The 18,120-nt window shown below is 38.2% G+C and overlaps 2 protein-coding genes across 2 annotated transcripts in view; both read left to right on the top strand.

Annotated features, from left to right (window-relative positions):
- The window catches only part of LOC117322030, a 32,722-nt gene that overhangs the window by 1,448 nt on the left and 13,154 nt on the right, over positions 1 to 18,120 (top strand). Inside the window, exons 2-4 of the mRNA XM_033876738.1 lie at positions 1,098 to 2,245; positions 2,804 to 3,117; positions 4,332 to 6,404. Of these exons, the coding sequence (XP_033732629.1) occupies positions 1,978 to 2,245; positions 2,804 to 3,117; positions 4,332 to 6,404 (2,655 nt within the window). The 5' untranslated portion in view covers positions 1,098 to 1,977. The remainder of the gene's footprint in view (positions 1 to 1,097; positions 2,246 to 2,803; positions 3,118 to 4,331; positions 6,405 to 18,120) is intronic.
- On the top strand, positions 9,906 to 17,067 carry LOC117322031. Its single transcript, XM_033876740.1, has 3 exons — positions 9,906 to 13,031; positions 13,318 to 13,419; positions 16,680 to 17,067. The coding sequence occupies exon 1, from the start codon at positions 9,989 to 9,991 to the stop codon at positions 12,842 to 12,844; it is 2,856 nt and encodes a 951-aa protein (XP_033732631.1). The 5' UTR covers positions 9,906 to 9,988; the 3' UTR covers positions 12,845 to 13,031; positions 13,318 to 13,419; positions 16,680 to 17,067.

Below are 18,120 nucleotides of genomic sequence, written 5' to 3'. Positions count from 1 at the left end.
TATGATCATGACTTGACAAATACATCATAAATAGATAAAGAACAATATTCCAGCATTTTAAACTGATATACATCAAACAGTAAGTTTTTCTTAATTTGTGAATGTGAACCTTGGGGCCGCGGTGGCCGAGTGGTTAAGGTGTCCCGACACTTTAAAACTAGCCCTCCACCATTGGGTTGCCAGTTCGAAACCTACGTGGGACAGTTGCCTTCTCTGGGTACTCCGGCTTTCCTCCACCTCCAAAACCTGGCATGTCCTTAAATGACCCTGGCTGTTAATAGGACGTTAAACAAAAACAAACCAAACAAACCAATTCAAACCTTCAAAAAGAAAACTTGATGTCTAATTAAAGGAGCAGTCAGGTGCCCATACAATGTAGTTCAACTTCAAGGTCATGAGTCAAATGTTAAGGTCAAGTAATTAATTATGATTTCTCTGTAACTGTATCAATATTTATGTCATTGGCTAATAAGGCGTGACATATTTTTGTACGCTCGTCAAATTTGACGGGAGTATTGTGGTTCTAGGTTTTTCAACCAGTATCTTTGAAACTTGCTATATACATTATGATCGTATATATTACTGTGTTTGCACGATTATAATTTTGATTCGATTATTTTTGTGAGGTCATTGCCGTTTGTTCAATTCTGGTACATGAATCTTGTTCAGAGATCTCCTTCTGCAGTTTTCTGTCAATTTCTTTGAAACTTGGTAGGCTTTATAATCATGACATCAAATTGTGTTTATTTCATTCCCACACTTCAATCCGTGGCAAACAAGCATGATTAATTTAAGTTGATATAACTTGTTTTGCAATTGTTGTAAAATATATCAAGTTTACATTTACAATTTGTGTTTCATTGAGTTGGAAACTTTTAATTACTTGTTTTTCACAAATTGATTGACAATTGAACACTGACTTTATAGTGGAATCTGAGATTTAGGGTTTGCCTGCTAGTCATTCTTTGTTATGGTGATGCAAATCATATTTTAGACAGTTTGACGTGTGCATATTGTTCTGCCCCACTGGTAGTCTTGTTTTTGTCCACAAAACACATATTCAGTTGTTGATTGATTTGTGTAATTATATCTTATAGATATGTGATACGACACTTCATAGTGAATGCTGATGACAGATCTATCCCATGATTCTACCAAGGGTGCTGGGATGGAAGAAGCTTTGATTGGGACCGACAGCACTGTCACTATGGAGTCCGATTCAAAATCAGAGTATTCATCTGATGAAAACAATGATAGTGAAGATGAAAACAGTGATTTAGAAATAACCTTTGGACCGTGGCCGCCCTTTCCTTCTAAACAGAGTACTGATGACCAATTACAAATGACAGTTGATGGTGAGGACTCGGGTCAGCCGTCTGAACTTTTTGAGGAAGAACAAGAGTCTATAGGTAGTGATTCATTGGATGTACATTCAGATGTAGAGTCAGTAGAAGACTACACAAAAACTGATGACATCATTGACCAATACATACAGACTAATGAAACGGAAATAGTGGATGTTATTGGCTCTCCTGAGATTGACATTAGTAGTGAAGTTGGCGAATTGAACTTTGAAAACACCAGTAAAGAAACTAGCTTCGATGATGCAGAATTTATTGAACATAGTGAAAGTAGAATTCCAACAGACACAGACATAGATATTCTAACAAATGATATTGTACATTCTGTAAGCTCTGTCCTCTCGGCCACCAATGAACAGACAATGATCACGGACAGTCTTCCGACAGAAAGTGATGATGTCATCAGCAAGTGTGCTCCTTCTGTTAGTGGAGTGAACCTGTACATAGGTGACTGTATTAATTCTGATGTCATTGATGACAGTGAACAGACCATTCTTCCAACAGAATGTGATGATGTCATCAGTAAGTGTGCACCTACCAACAGTGAGGTATACACAAGTGGCTCGCATTTAGTTCTGATGCCATTGATACACAGTCTGAAGAATTACCAACTGTCATGGTGAAAGAGGAACCAGTGATGGATGGTTACCCCGACACAAGTCAATCAGAGATGACACAAGAGGACAATCTCTTTGTCTCCACAGAACATGGAAAAATGTTTTTGCGAACAGCGTCAACAGAACCTTCGGGTGACAATGGAAAGGAATCGGAGGAGATAGAGAACGATGATTTAATAGATAAATTATATTTAGAAGGGCGTGGACTGCATAAAGACAAATCTCGAAAATTTCGAAAGAAAAACAAAATTCTGGAAGAAGAAACTGGTAGGTTGATGAAGCGAAAGCTTCTGGTGACCAACAGAACTTCTGAAGATGAAACACATTCTGTTTACTGTTGTTAGTCTATATGCAGTTATATTACTTGGTAGCTAAAATGAAAGCCTAGTTTTTATCATAAATAGTCTGCATCACAAATTTAGACATGTATGTTTATTTAGTAATCCTTAAATAATCATGTGAAATAGTGAAATTCTGTCAGGTGAATGTGAAGTTTTAGGTCAGTTTGTTGTTTATCATATTACAACTATTTTTATAAAATTTAGCCTTATAAATGATATGGCCTTTTTTATTTTAGCTTTCAATGTATTTAATAAATTATACTGTTATGAATTACTTTTCTGCCATACCATAAAATTGTGTTTTTTCTGATATAAACTTAAGATAGCCCATAGCCAAATGGAATAAGAATATTAAACATGAATTTTCAGCAAATTCAATTGCAACTTACTCAAGGATAATTAATTTTGAACACTGTAATCAGTACTTATTGTGTTGGAAGTTTAAAGATTGTGTATATTAATCTTGTTTTATTTTTGTTTGTAGATGGACACCATCATGAGCAGATGCCTGGGAGGATCATTGGACATGATGAAAGTTCAGGAGAGGAAGCAACAGCTGTATTGGAGAAGGGAACGGATGAATCACCAGAACAGGATTTGGCTCACTTATATAGGGAACAGCAAAGGACCAAGGCAGGGAAATCCAAGAAAATGTCATCAAAACTTGTACACAATTCTCCAAAAAAGAGAAAAATTCTGGAGCAGGGAACTGGAATGTTGGGCAGGAAACGAAGAGTTGTCTCCCCTGCTAGGAGCTCCTCTCCAGTTTCTGGTGATGACATGGTACCTGAAGATGAAGTAAGTACAGTATTTATACTCAAATAATCCATTTGTAAAAGATTTAGTATATTTGGAGAGGCAGTACTTATGTGTAAACCACTTCTCGCTTACTGTTTATTTGTAAATACAGTAAATGGATGTCTCTGGTGTTACTAAGAAAACTTGAGTTGTTGTGATTCATTCTTTTGCCCTGAACAAAATAAGTTCAGTGATGGTAAGTAAATGTCAAATCACATTGTATGAGGGGACTATCAAGATTGTTCAAATGAATGACCTTGACCTCTCTTCAAGATCAAAGCAAAGTGTGTTTTGATCTGAAAAAAAATTCCATAATTTAGTCCTCTCCTGGTGAAATCCAAGGGGTAATAGTTTTCCTCTTTGTCTGTTTTATATGTACATATGTACATAACACCGGTTGTCAGCACTCCAGCAGCTTCAGTTCAAGTTTTAGGGTAGATGGATCAAGATCTGGGTCACTGTTACTATTTTTACAGTCTTTGTTAGCGCTCTAGCAGCTTCATTCATTGAGAGATTTTTATCAAACTTAACACAAATCCAAAAGTACCATGATGTCTCGATCAGATTAGAGTTCCAGAGTTGTCAGGTCAAGGTCAAGGTCTGATTAGTTCTTTACCAGTTCAACTCACAATTCAAAGGATCATGATATCTCTAACAAGTTTGAGTTTCAGGTTTGTCGAGTCAAGGTCACTGGTACTATTTTTAGCGGAGGTCAGTAGGGGACAAGTATTGCTTTAGTATTACGCAGTATGCGTGCTGATTTTATTGAATTTGAAAGTTAGATGCTATGATACTTTGGAATTGTACCTATTTTGAAAACATAAGAATTCAGTGTACGCTGCTATTTTTGAGACAATTAAGGTTACTGTCAGTAAATGTAACTGAATGTAATGTACTTATAATGGCACTTATATATGATACCCAGTATTTTATTTATAGTGTTTCATAGCTGTAATGTTTTTTGCCATTAATGGCATTGTCTATGGAAAACTCCCCTTTGATCATTACCATATTAATCATCAAATAACCCATTCCCCCCCCCCCCCCCCCCCTCCCCCCAATGTAAAATTCAGTATTGAATTTAATGAATTTAGATCTATTTTTGAACAACTTTCAGCTGATTATTTTAGAATTGATGATTCTACCAAAATGAAAAAGGGGGCTTAATAATACATTGCTTGTTACAACACATGAATTTGTTCTTTTGTTTTCAGGTATCTTACAACTTAAGATGCAGACCAGCTGACAAGGAAGTAGGGAGTGCTACAAATGACCTTCGGCAAGTGGATCTATCTCTAGTGAAGACCGAACCCATAGATCACAGTGAACTGGATCAAGGTAGCACTGTAACAGATGCTGAGTTCAACAAGACAGATTCTACATCATGGATTAAAAAGGAACCTTTTACTGAAGATGGAGAAAATTTGACTGAAAATGCCATGGAAACGAATGTACCAGTTCCTGTAAAACTCATCCGAAATGAGGTTGTCAATTCTGGGACTCCGGAATCAGGCATGGAGAATCGCTTTGAAGATTTGAATCAACTGCATGGAGATGGTGAAACAAAGTCAGCAAAGAACCCTGCATCTTTAGTGATGGGAGGCCGTCATATTAATCTACAGAGTGGCCAGAAAATATGGTATGCTTTACCAAATGGAGATAAGTCAGCCCTTCAGATTGGAGTTGGTGGTGATCAGAAGAAGATTGTTAAAGTTATAAAGCTAAACAATATAAAAAATGGCCCCAACACTGTACCCTTGACTGGTAATCTGAAGTTATTACGGCTTAAAAAGGCACCCAATATGTCTTCCTGTCAAGGTAAAGAAATTCCATTGTCATCTGTTCTCAACCATAAAAATGTGACCCTTGTCAAAAACACTACAGATAGCACGGGGAATAAACAGGGAAATAAAGATCTGATGCTGAAGAAAATTGATGGTATAATTAAGGAAAATCTAGAACTGATGAAAAAAAATCAGCTGCCCGCAAGAAGAAAAGGGTATAGCTCATTGGTGGAACAACTACCCAACCAGAATCAACAGCTTCTTGGTCCTCAATGGCGGGAAGAAATAGATGAAGAAACTGGGAAAACTACCATGGTTCTTATGCCCACCCAGGAAAAGAAAGATAATAAAAAAGCAATGAACACAGTCATATATAGATACGAAGATAGATCCAAGTGTTCCGGTGCTAAGAAATACCAGAAAGTTATTGGCTCTTCTCAAAAACTTAATATTTCATCAACTCCTGTGATTATGTTACGGCAACCAGTTAAAGTCAAACAGAATCGAGTCGTAAAGAAACCAGCCATGTGTAACAGTTTTACCCAGACAAAGGAAGACTTGTCAGGTAAGAAAAAACTAGGAACAGGTGGAAATGCGATGATGGTGAAAGATGCTTCAATGCAGACGGAAACTTGTCCAGGGAATGCTGAAGCAATCGGTAAGGAGACCAGTACGAAAACTCAAGGAATCGGTTCCGGGGATACATCAACAAATCCAGTTGGAGAGGTATCGGATCATTCAGAGGAAACGGATCTCCTAATGGACGTAGAAGACGTAGACTTCATCAATCTTGAGAATAAGTCGGCTCTTGACCCACTTGCTGTGCCCAGGCCTGTGTGGAAGTGGAATAGTCGAGAGATGGTTTCCATTGGTGTTAACACCTATGAAGGGTCAGTAGATGAATCAAACACACCTCTTCACCATGAATATGCTATAGCACCCTCCAAAGACAAACCAAAGTATCAAACTTATGTGACTGGAAGATCAAAACAATGTCGGAGTCAATGGATGAAAGTTAACAAAATGCAAAAGTTGATAAAACGCAAGACCTTGCTTAAAAGTAAAGAATGGGAATATGAATGTAAGGTTGCTGCGCTAAGGAAGAAGTTAGATCAAAGGAGAGGGATGAATGACGACACTTCTGAGGTTGTGAGAAAAGACTTATCTATGGAAAACACTGATGTGCCTGCCGATGTAGCTACATCAGAGCAAAGCAAACATGAGGGAAAGGAAGCGTCAAACAATTCAACAGAGAAAGTGGTGCATGAGAAAGAAGATGACAAGGAAGAGAACTCTGTTCCTTCCAAGAATTCTGCTGTCCTACTTGGGACTCGTAGCAGTTCTCGTATCAAATGTCGTCAAAAACAAGCTCTCGAAAACGCAGACATGTCGACATTCTTTGAGAGGGTTCAGATGAAGCTTGGTGATGTAGAGGAAGTAGAAGTTGGATATGGCCATGTTGCTACCTACATAACAGACTCCAGTGATGAGGAGTGGGAACAGGTAAGTTCTATAGATACGACTCATTTCCTAATGTCCATGGCTTGTTCCAGCTTCTCAAAACATTCCTAAACAACATTTTGAAACTTTAAAAAAAACATTGTTACTGAAATTGTGTTAAAATTTAAAACTGTTTGGTTTTAGCACAGAAAGGTTTTGTAAAGTCTGGATCAAGATTTTTTTGTTGCCAAGTCCCGATTCCCTCAATTTAATTAAAAATGTTCATTTTGCACAAAGTTCAAAATCTAATCTTCTAGTGTAACATGAATTCTTTCAAATGGATTTTGTGAAATAATACAAATGTATTTCTAGACGAAAAACCTTGCTACAATGTTAATTATTTTAATTTCTGTTGACAATTTTATTTATATGAATATAATTAGCGACTAATTGAAGCATTATATTTTGAAGAAGTGTCGGAGAGTAATTTGTATTAGGTTTGAAATGGTATTGTTTCACCTAATCCTTGCTGATTTAATTTGTTTTAAGATAATTATGCACATTTGTTAAATTGTTATTGCTTCGAATTCACTCATCACGACTTAGCATCTTTACTTCTTCACATTTCCAATAATGTGTCGGAGAATTATTTTACTGTTATGATGTTATGAACTAATACTGGTGACTAAATCGGAATCGTAATTTCTTTACACACGGTATAGATATATCCCTTTTTTTTCAGGAGATGGAGAAAATATTTTGTTTTACATAACTATTATCTAGTGAACATGAACATGTTAATTGTATTTTAATATATATTTCACTGCTGGAAGTTTAGGATGACAGTTAATTTATATACTTTTATACTGAAATTAATTGTTCTATTGATTTTTAAGCTGTTTTCTGTTGCGGTATTTTTTTACTTTTAACATTCTAAAATTGTGAAGAAGTGGACACTGTTGCTTGTATGGCTATGAGGTAAGTGTACAGTATATTTTGATAATAATTAGCAATGTTTTCTGTCGTGTCAGATAAGCATTTATGAATACCGGGTATAGCAGTGTTAAACCAATATACATGTAAACAGTTAAAAAAAACGTAATTAAATAATAATATATGTTAAAGTATTTTTTGCACTGAGTTGAATCAAATATCTAATGGAATTGAATGGTGATCGGTTTTTAACTAATTATAATAAAGCTTTTAACACATGTTTCCTTCACATAAACTTTTGCATGTTTACCTTCTCTATATTTTCAATTGTTGGTAAGGGAGTCCTGCACTTTTGTTATTTAACATGCATTTCAAGGTCCTGTCAAGGTTATCTCATGGATATAAGATTTGATGAGATATTTTTAAAGGTATTTACTTGTGTTAAGTACATTTGACCATTATTGATTTATTGAGGTCCATTGCTTGGTTTATAAAAGAATTCTTACAATCCCAGTCGTTCATACTCCATTATATATATAGCTGAACACTTCATAAAGATATTAGAACTTTATCTATACTTCTAAACACTTCATAAAGATATTAGAACTTTATCTATACTTCTAAACACTGCAAAAAGATATCAGAACTTTATCTTTACTTCTAAACACTTCATAAAGATATTAGAACTTTATCTATACTTCTAAACACTTCATAAAGATATCAGAACTTTATCTATACTTCTAAACACTTCATAAAGGTATTAGAACTTTATCTATACTTCTAAACACTTCATAAAGATATCAGAACTTTATCTATACTTCTAAACACTTCATAAAGGTATTAGAACTTTATCTATACTTCTAAACACTTCATAAAGATATCAGAACTTTATCTATACTTCTAAACACTTCATAAAGATATCAGAACTTTATCTATACTTCTAAACACTTCATAAAGATATCAGAACTTTATCTATACTTCTAAACACTTCATAAAGATATCAGAACTTTATCTATACTTCTAAACACTTCATAAAGATATCAGAACTTATCTATACTTCTAAACACTTCATAAAGATATCAGAACTTTATCTATACTTCTAAACACTTCATAAAGATATTAGAACTTTATCTATACTTCTAAACACTTCATAAAGATATCAGAACTTTATCTATACTTCTAAACACTTCATAAAGATATTAGAACTTTATCTATACTTCTAAACACTTCATAAAGATATCAGAACTTTATCTATACTTCTAAACACTTCATAAAGATATTAGAACTTTATCTATACTTCTAAACACTTCATAAAGATATTAGAACTTTATCTATACTTCTAAACACTTCATAAAGATATCAGAACTTTATCTATACTTCTAAACACTTCATAAAGATATCAGAACTTTATCTATACTTCTAAACACTGCAAAAAGATATCAGAATTTTATCTATACTTTTAAAAATAAAAACATCCTTATTGCGACAGAAAAGTTTGGAAATAACTGCTATATTAATTTTCCTGTTATTTCTAGGTCATCGGATTGTCTCCCTTGAGTACTGCTATGGATGCACACGATAATCTCTCTCATAGAATCCAGTCTGGTACTAAAGGCAAGGGCCATGTCGAGATACAGGAAGATGATGATGTGTATGTACTATGTGTACCTGAGGAGGAGGGTATGGAGTTGTACCTGATGTGTGAACGAGACGCTGACCTATGGAAGACGGATGTTTACTTAATGTGTCACGATGACATTGACTTCAACAAATATACAACAGTTGTGGAATCGCAGCAGCCTGACAATGCCAGTTGTGGGGAAGACATTGTGCTTGAAATGAAAAATGACTTTGAAGATATGCATGACCATATCATTGAAAATGATTTTGATGAAAAGAGGAATTTTGATAGGGAATCTTACAGTAATCAAGCATGTTCAACGAAGATTAATTCGCCAGATGTCAAATCATCATCTCCACATCAATTTGATTTGGTTTTAACAGAGTCACTGCATTCTTTAAAAGTCAAGACAATGACAGCTCTTTCACTGAGACCTGTGACAATGTCATTACATGCAGCTAGAGAGATGTGTCCAGGACACATAATCTCACTTACTCTGGGATCACCACAGTTCAAGGAAATGGAAAAGTCAATTTCATCTAAATCATTGAAGGGAACGATTAATCCATTTACAACACTAATGACGGGAAAGAAAATATTGTCAACTTCAAGGTCATTGAAGATCAAAGAAAGGTCACCAACTTCAAGGCCAGTGAAGGTCAAAGAAAGGACGCCAACTCCACGGTCATTGAAAGTGAAAGAAATATCACCAAATGCAAGGACAGTGAAGGTCACAGAAAAGTCACCAACTTCAAGAATGGCAAAGGTCAAAGAAAGGTTACTAACTTCAAGGTCATTGAAGGTCAAAGAAAGGTCACCGACTCCAAGGCAAGTGAAGGTCATAGAAAGGTCACTAATGAGCAGAACTGGGGAGGTCAAAGAAACTCGGCATAACATCGTCAAGGAAACGTGTCATAACTTCTGCAAGGAACCTTTTCAAATCTTCTCACCCACGCTAAATTCACCTCAGAGTTTAGAATCAACATACATGGTGGAGAAGTATAAAGAAGTGAACAAGGTATCACCCTTGGGGTCGGGGTCTGAAGTGGTGTGGACACAGAAGGCTACTGACACAGGTAGTGTCACTGTAGAGATGCCAGGAATAAATGTAAATAACAACGAATTCACACAGTTTGACTCCCCTGCTGACAATAAGTATGAATATATCACTACAGACGATTACCTTTATACAGAGCCCTTAGACTTGTCCATCAAACTGCAGCCAAACGTTGGTAATCCCTTCATAGGGAGCGGTGCAGGGAGAAGCATTGATGTATTTAGTAGACAGGATGTTCAAGTTGTGTCAACAAGTCCTAATGATGATGTAAATATTGGAAAGACAATTAATTTTGATGGGCATGAAGCTTTCGGTGCAGTGTGTGTCATTCAGAACAAACTCCCCATGCCTTCTTTAAACACCACACATTTGAGCACTTTCGACAGGATGAATACTGATCATGATACTGCAAGGAATGTAGACTGTGTTGAAGTGAATTGCTACAATCCAAGAAGCCATTTACAGACAGAACAGGAGAATGACAAAGGAGTTTTATCCAGACCTAGTCCTAGAGAAACTGAATTTGATGAGAATGCCAACTACATCGGTCTTGAGTTGAAAACCAGCAAGTCATGTTTAAGTAACAGAAATATGCTTAGTCAGCTAGATAGTAATAAATTCTGTGAAAATTTACAACAGGAAAGTAACGGCGTAGTCCAACATGCTACCAGGACTAGCTTGTGGTACCATGACAGACCTCAGGATACCGCCACGGCCACTAGGTCTGAGGTTCCATATACAGCCACTAGGTCTGAGGTTCCATATACAGCCACCAGGTCTGAGGTTCCATATACAGCCACCAGGTCTGAGGTTCCATATACTGCCACAAGGTCAGAGTTTCCCTATACAGCCACCAGGTCTGAAGGTTCCTGTTCAGCCACAAGGTCAGAGTTTCCCTATACAGCCACCAGGTCTGAAGGTTCCTGTTCAGCCACCAGACCAGAGATTCCCTATGCAGCCACCAGGTGTGAGGATTTCTGTCTCCCTAGGCATGACGATATTCAGTCTGGATCTCAAGTGCAGTCAAGGAATACCAGGCAACAAGAAAGGAAGGGGGAACTACCAACTCCCAGATCAGGGAGCAGAATTCAGGACACATTTAGATCAGATGGAGATGTGGATTGGATAAATTCCAACTTAAACCATCACAAAATGGACAAGGAAAGAAGCTGGCCGGATTTGAAGTTGATGAGAGAAAGCCAAGATTCGAGAGAAAAACATTATCCAAATGCCTCTTATAACTCTAACAGGGATACACACACAGAGCCAGAGGAGACAATGTTGATGCATATGATGTATACTCAGCCGACATTAGGAGCTGATGGGTACAGCGAGGAGGACATGCATTTCAAACGAGGAGGGTCCAGTGGTAGGAGATTACAGTGTAGCTATCCTATGGATTCGATGAAAATTAATCTGGAGAATAAAGATGTACCATTGGATTTATCTTGTAATAAAACATACACCATTCCAAGGGGATCTGTTCCTGATCAGCCTATTTCTGTTGGTAACTTTCGGCCAAGTTTCGAATCTTCAGTTCGTGGCCTCCGACCTACTTTTGAGAATTTTCCTGACCTTCAGCCTAAATTTTCAAGTTCCATGTGCAACGTTCAGTCTCATTTTGGAATTGTGAATGAATTGCCTAATGTTAGGAAGTTGAACTCCAGTTATTTGATGTTTCCAGGGATTCTAACAAATCTGTGTCTGCCAGACAATATACCAGAACTTCTTAGTCAACCTGCCATACCCAATCCAGGCTGTATCGCCTACCCACAGCAACCAATGATGCCGCCATTTGATTGGTCGGATCCTAGAGTTACAGGTGGTGCCGAAACTTGGAAGGCTACTCCTTACCAACCTGTGCCAGATGTGGTGCCCATTGCGGAACATAGTACACACCCCAATCAAGTGCTAGCAGCTCCGGGACCAGTACAACTTCCAGATTACGTGTCTGACTCTTTTGGGTATAATTATAAATCACACCCTAGAAGAGACAGTGGCAGCAAAAATCTTTCAAGGAAACGGACGTCAAGGACAAAGAAAAAATATAAAGTTCTGAGCCAGATCCTAGAGAGCCGTGATGAATCAGAATTTAGGAAGATAGCCCGACCTGAAAATTGTCCTCTTCCTTCTGTGAAATCTGGTACATCATGTACAAGTTTCCATGTACATCCCATAGCACAGACATTTCCTGCTATGCCTCACAGACATTTCATGCCAGGCCCATCAGACTCGTATCTACAGCCTCCCAGTGCCTCTGTATCACTTCCTTGTCAGCAGTCATGCTTTTCTGACAATATTCTCAGGAAGAAGCCGCCTGGAATTTCGGGTCATGACAAGGAGCTGTTCAGACCCTATATGGATTATAAAGAGACGATGTCTAACAGAAATCCAGACATGACCTCCAGAATGATGAATACTGGTTTACAGAATTCAAATTTTAATGTGGTTGGGCCACCTGGGAAATTCAAATTTCAAGAAGGAAGATATAATGACACAGGAGGAAATTCAAATGTAAGGTCCTATGTAAATATGCCATTTCATGGAAATCTAGATTCACAGTCAGTATCTAGTGTTAATAAAGCTGGATATTCTCAGTTTGGAGACACGGAAAATGTACAGCAGTTTCAAGTTCCACATGACACAGGTTACCAGCCTGTCGCACCTAGTTGGGGTCAGCACTGTTTTAACGGTGATGAAACAAATATCTTCAGACATCCGAATGAGATCAACAGAACATGGTTTCATGGAAATCAAAGACAAGTCTTGGATCACAACAGAAACATAGATGCTGTTACTGAACACGGAAAGATTGGTGTCGAAATGTCACATACAACTAAAAGATCTAGAATTTCACGAAAAAACTGGAAAAACTGGTTTGTTGGACAATAGAAATGATGACGATGGCTGCAATGGTAACATTGGAATGCCTTGTGCTGTAAGGCCAACCACAGGATACACAGAAGGACCATCTCTGGAAAAGACAAATCTTGTGAAGTTTGTTCATAAGAGTCTTGCTCAAGACCCAAGTAATGGGCAGTCTGCGAACCAACTGACTAGTCGCAGGAATATGGAGAATGTGAGTATCACATATTACAAAACATTTTGTATATCAGATCTCAGTTTTCCCCAAGTAATACAGGCCTACTGTGTTCATATAAAAAAAATCTTAAAATGGATTTTCCCATGTGATATAATTATCGTTTATCTAGGGCTGCCTTTGATCAGGTATAAATATAAACAGTGTATCTACAATTCAAGAATTTAATAGGTGAGGAAAAATGTCTTTGGAGTAAAAAAAAAAAATTTATATATAATATATATGCTGTGTAATTTGTGTAAGAGATACATCTTCTCTGTTCCAGTATTGCTGTAAATGTTGGTCGCGGGGGAAGTGTCGTAGCTGTGTGTGCAGTAAGACTGGATGTCACAACTGTCGAAACCCTCTCTGCTGCTTTAAGGACACAGTAAGTATGCTTTAGTGAAGTAGTATTTTTAGGTCATCTGACCCAAAGGGTCAGGATGACCTATAGTCATCGTGCTTCGTCCGTCGTCGTCCGCCGTGCGTCGTGCGTCGTGCGCCGTGCGTAAACTTTTTCTTTCAAAACGCTACTCCTCCTTAACCCTTGGGTGGATTACTTCCAAATTTGGTTTGAAGCATCATTGGGGGAGGGCAATCATGTTTTATATAAATGAGGCTGGTCTGACCCCTGGGGCCAGAAGGGCGGGGCCCCAAAAGGGAACTTAGGTGAATATTGCTATAAAATCCTACTCCTCCTTTACCCTTGGGTGGATTACAACTAAATTTGGTGTGAAACATCATTGGGGGAGGGCGGTCATATTTTATATAAATGAAGTTGGTGTGACCCCTGGGGCCTGAGGGGCGGGGCCCCAAAAGGGGAACTTTGATGAAATTTTGCTATAAAATCCTACTCCTCCTTAACCCTTTAGTGGATTTCAACCAGATATGTTGTGAAACATCATTTGGGGAGGGCGGTCATATTTTATATAAATGAGGCTATTGTGACCACTAGGGCCTGAGGGGCGGGGCCCCAAAAGGGGAACTTTGATGAAATTTTGCTATAAAATCCTACTCCTCCTTAACCCTTTAGTGGATTTCAACCAGATATGTTGTGAAACATCATTTGGGGAGGGCGGTCATGTTTTATATAAATGAAGTTGGTGTGACCCCTGGGGCCTGAGGGGCGGGGCCCCAAAAGGGGAACTTTGATGAAATTTTGCTATAAAATCCTACTCCTCCTTAACCCTTTAGTGGATTTCAACCAGATATGTTGTGAAACATCATTTGGGGAGGGCGGTCATATTTTATATAAATGAGGCTAGTGTGACCCCTGGGGCCTGAGGGGTGGGGCCCCAAATGGGGAACTTTGATGAAATTTTGCTATAAAATCCTACTCCTCCTTAACCCTGTAGTAGATTTCAACCAGATATGTTGTGAAACATCATTGGGGGAGGGTGGTCATATTTTATATAAATGAGGCTGGTGTGAGCCCTGGGGCCAGAGTGACGGGCCCAAAAAAGGGAACTTTGATGAAATTTTGCTATAAAATCCTACTCGTCCTTAACCCTTTGGTGGATTTCAACCAGATATTGTGTGAAACATCATTGGTGGAGGGTGGTCATATTTTATATAAATGAGGCTGGTGTGGTCCCTGGGGCCAGAGGGGCGGGGCCCCAAAAGGGGAACTTTGATGAAATTTTGCTATAAAATCCTATTCCTCCTAACACCCATAGTGAATTATTACCAAATTTGGTGTGAAACATCATTGGAGGAGGACAATCATATTTTATATAAATGAGGCTGGTTTGACCCCTAGGGCCAGAGGGGCGGGGCCCCAAAAGGGGAACTTTGGTGAATTTTTGCTATAAATCTACTTCTCTCTAACCCTTGGGTGGATTAATACGAAATATGGTGTGAAACATCCTTTGGGAAGGGTGGTCATATTTTATATAAACGAGGCTAGTGTGACCCCTGGGGCCTGAGGGGCAGGGCCCCAAAATGGGAACTTTGGTGAATATTTGCTGTTAAATCCTAATCCTCCCTAACCTTTTGGTGCATTACAACCAAATTTGATGTGAAACATATTAGGTGACGGCAATCATATTTTTTAATGAGACAGGTTTGACCCCTGGGGAAAAAAAGATGGGGCAAAAGGAGTGCTTAGGTTAAACATTCCTTAAAAATGCAATTCCTCCTTAATGCCTTAATTGATTACAACCATATTTAGTATGAAACATCATTGGGGAAAGGCAATCCTAATTGATATAAATGAGTCTTGTCTGACCCATTGGGACAGAGGGGCATGCCCCAAAAATGGGAACTTGGCTAAAATTTTGCTTTATGATGCTGCTCTTCCTGGACAAGCTAAATGGATAAAAACCAAATTTGATCTAAAACATAACTGGCTGCGATAAATAATTTATGGTAATAATGCTGGATTGGGGTGTGTGTCCCTGCTGTAAGTGTAAGTGTTTGTCAGATGACCGTTAAGGCCCATGGGCCTCTTGTCCTCTTTTAATATCATTATAAGTCCCATACCAGTGAAACCCGGGGGGCCTAATTATATGGTTAAGGTGTCCCGGTGCTTTATCACTAGCCCTCCACCTGCGAGTTCGAAACTCATGTGGGTCAGTTGCCTGGTACTGACCATAGGTCAGAGGTCTTTCTCAGAGTACTTCGGCTTTCCTCCACCTCCAAACCAGGCACATCCTTAAATTATCCTGTCTGTTAATACGATATTAAACAAAATAAATCAAATCAAACCGAATTTTAAATTTTTCTCTCCGTCCGTCTTTTACATAACACCAAAGTCTGTCGGCACTCTAGCGGCTTCATTCCTTGAGAGATTTTGATCAAACTTTACACAATGATAAAGGACCATAATATCTCCGGACAAGTTTGAGATTTAGTGTTTTTCGGTCAAGGTCACTGTTACTATTTTTAGCAGATGTCGGTAGAAGACATATATTGCTTATTAGCAATACCCAATATGCTTGTTGATACAACACATTCCTGCTCATTGTTATATTTGAGTGTTACTATGTTAACACGTTAGGTTATAAGTTTTCTATGTAAATCATTACAGTTGAATTTGCCTCTTTATAAAAAAAAACTATCTATTATGGCCAACTCTTACAGTTTCCAATGTAACACTACCTATTTATGTGAGCATCTATATATAGGCACCTGTGTATATTTACATTTGCTCCGCAATTCCCCATTAACACAATGCTAAAAGGCAGTTGCCACCATACGCCTATAACACCTCGTGCCTCAGGCTATAACACCAAGTGGGCCAAGATGTTTGGTGGTCAAATGTAGCATGAGTTACGGGTTCCCATGCCATTTGCCCACCATACATCTTGCTGCCATATAGACTTTAACAACATTAAAACCACTGTTCATTGCTTAAATGAACACCACTTTTCGGTGGTCCTTTGAGTGGCCATATCAGGGTTGACTGTATGTAATCCTCTATATAAAGGCACCTGTCTACAAAGTCTATTTTCCTTTGTACCTTAAGTAGCCTTTATAGACAGGGTTGATTGTTTTTGAACCTCTATTAAGGTCAACTGCCTATCAAGACCACTTTTCTCTTCTGCCATGATCAGTGATTATAAAAATATTTATTGATGTATTAAGAAACAAGCCATTGACTATAACAGTATACTTTGTAGTGACCTTGATATGTATATATCTTTTCAGAGTCCAAGTTTTAAAAGAGCCACACAAACAAATAAAAAGTCGAGACGGCAATGCAAGAACCACACAAGATCAAAGAGAACTACAAAACAACAAAATGGACAGGAATGTCCCGGCGAACTGAATCCTGGGTTTATCAGCAGGACACACAGACAGACACGCACTTCTAAACAAACTTGTACAGATGTTGGCCCAGTTAGAGACTCGAAACTGGCAGATTCTGAACACAGTGAACAGGGCTCAGTGATGAATTACAAACCAGTAACAAACAGAACACTTTTAGAAGGATCAAAGGGGCCAGGTCAAGTAGAAGGATCGAAGGAAGTACACCAGCCAGGTCATGTTGAAGGATCAAAGGGAGTACAAAGGCCTGGTCATGTAGAAGGATCGAAGGGAGTACACCAGCCAGGTCATGTTGAAGGATCAAAGGGAGTACACAGGCCTGGTCATGTAGAAGGATCAAAGGGAGTACAAAGGCCAGGTCATGTAGAAGGATCGAAGGGAGTACACAGGCCTGGTCATGTAGAAGGATCGAAGGGAGTACACAGGCCATGTCATGTGATAATGGAGAGAAACATTGGATCAAACGGAATACATGTACTGGATCATGTGATGATGGAAAGAAATAATAATGTGGAGGAATCAAGGGGAAAGAGTGAAGAAAACCTCATGATGAACAAAAACAAGGGAGAGAGGTCAGTACAGATTGTGGAGCAGAAGGCAGTGTTTACAGAGAGAAGACCAGTAGGATTCAAACCAAGTCAGTTGAGTGTTATGGTCACAGTTGACAAGGACTTGGCAAGCATTTCTGACAAACAAGACAAAAGAATTCAAGGGCAAGAAAATCAAGTTGCAACTTTTGAACTTTCAGAACAACAAACTGATATTGATGGATCATTTACTGAGCAGAAACAATTCAGTAACATTAATATTGCTGCTAGTGGTTGTGTTGTGTCACAGAACAATGTAACGGGTCTCACTGATGGAACAAACAACAGTAAATATAGAAGGAGAGGAAAGGTAAAGAAAAACAAAAGGGATGAGAAAAAGAAAGATGGATCAGATCGATACATAGAACAAAATCTAGATAAAAACAACAATTTGGAAGGTAAACAAAAAAAGACTGCAAAGAGGACTTATGCTGATGATGATGTGAAGAAGGGTGAAGTTCTAAAGATATCTAGATCATCTAATGATGTGATAGAAGTACCATGTAATTTGGTGGATGAAAATAACAATGAGAAGACTTTAAAAGTCAGCAGCATTGGAGATGGAGGAGATGGAATTGATGTAAACAATAATGATGTATGCTGGCCAAAATCTCATACAACACTGATAAGTCCAAAACCACAAATCGATCTGGTAAAGACAGAGAAAACTTCAAAGAAGAGTCGAAACCAATCCAAGAGGAAAAAGCCAGAGAATAAGAAAGAGGCAGAGAAAA

This window comes from Pecten maximus, chromosome 2 (genome assembly GCF_902652985.1).
Source record: "Pecten maximus chromosome 2, xPecMax1.1, whole genome shotgun sequence".
NCBI lineage: Eukaryota > Metazoa > Mollusca > Bivalvia > Pectinida > Pectinidae > Pecten > Pecten maximus.
The sequence above is the reverse complement of the archived record's forward strand: the minus strand, read 5'-3'. Positions and strand labels throughout refer to the sequence as shown.

Bases quoted from the DNA above. Each gene is read 5' to 3' on its own strand.
- LOC117322031 (XM_033876740.1), top strand. From the start codon at position 9,989: ATGCCAGGAATAAATGTAAATAACAACGAATTCACACAGTTTGACTCC.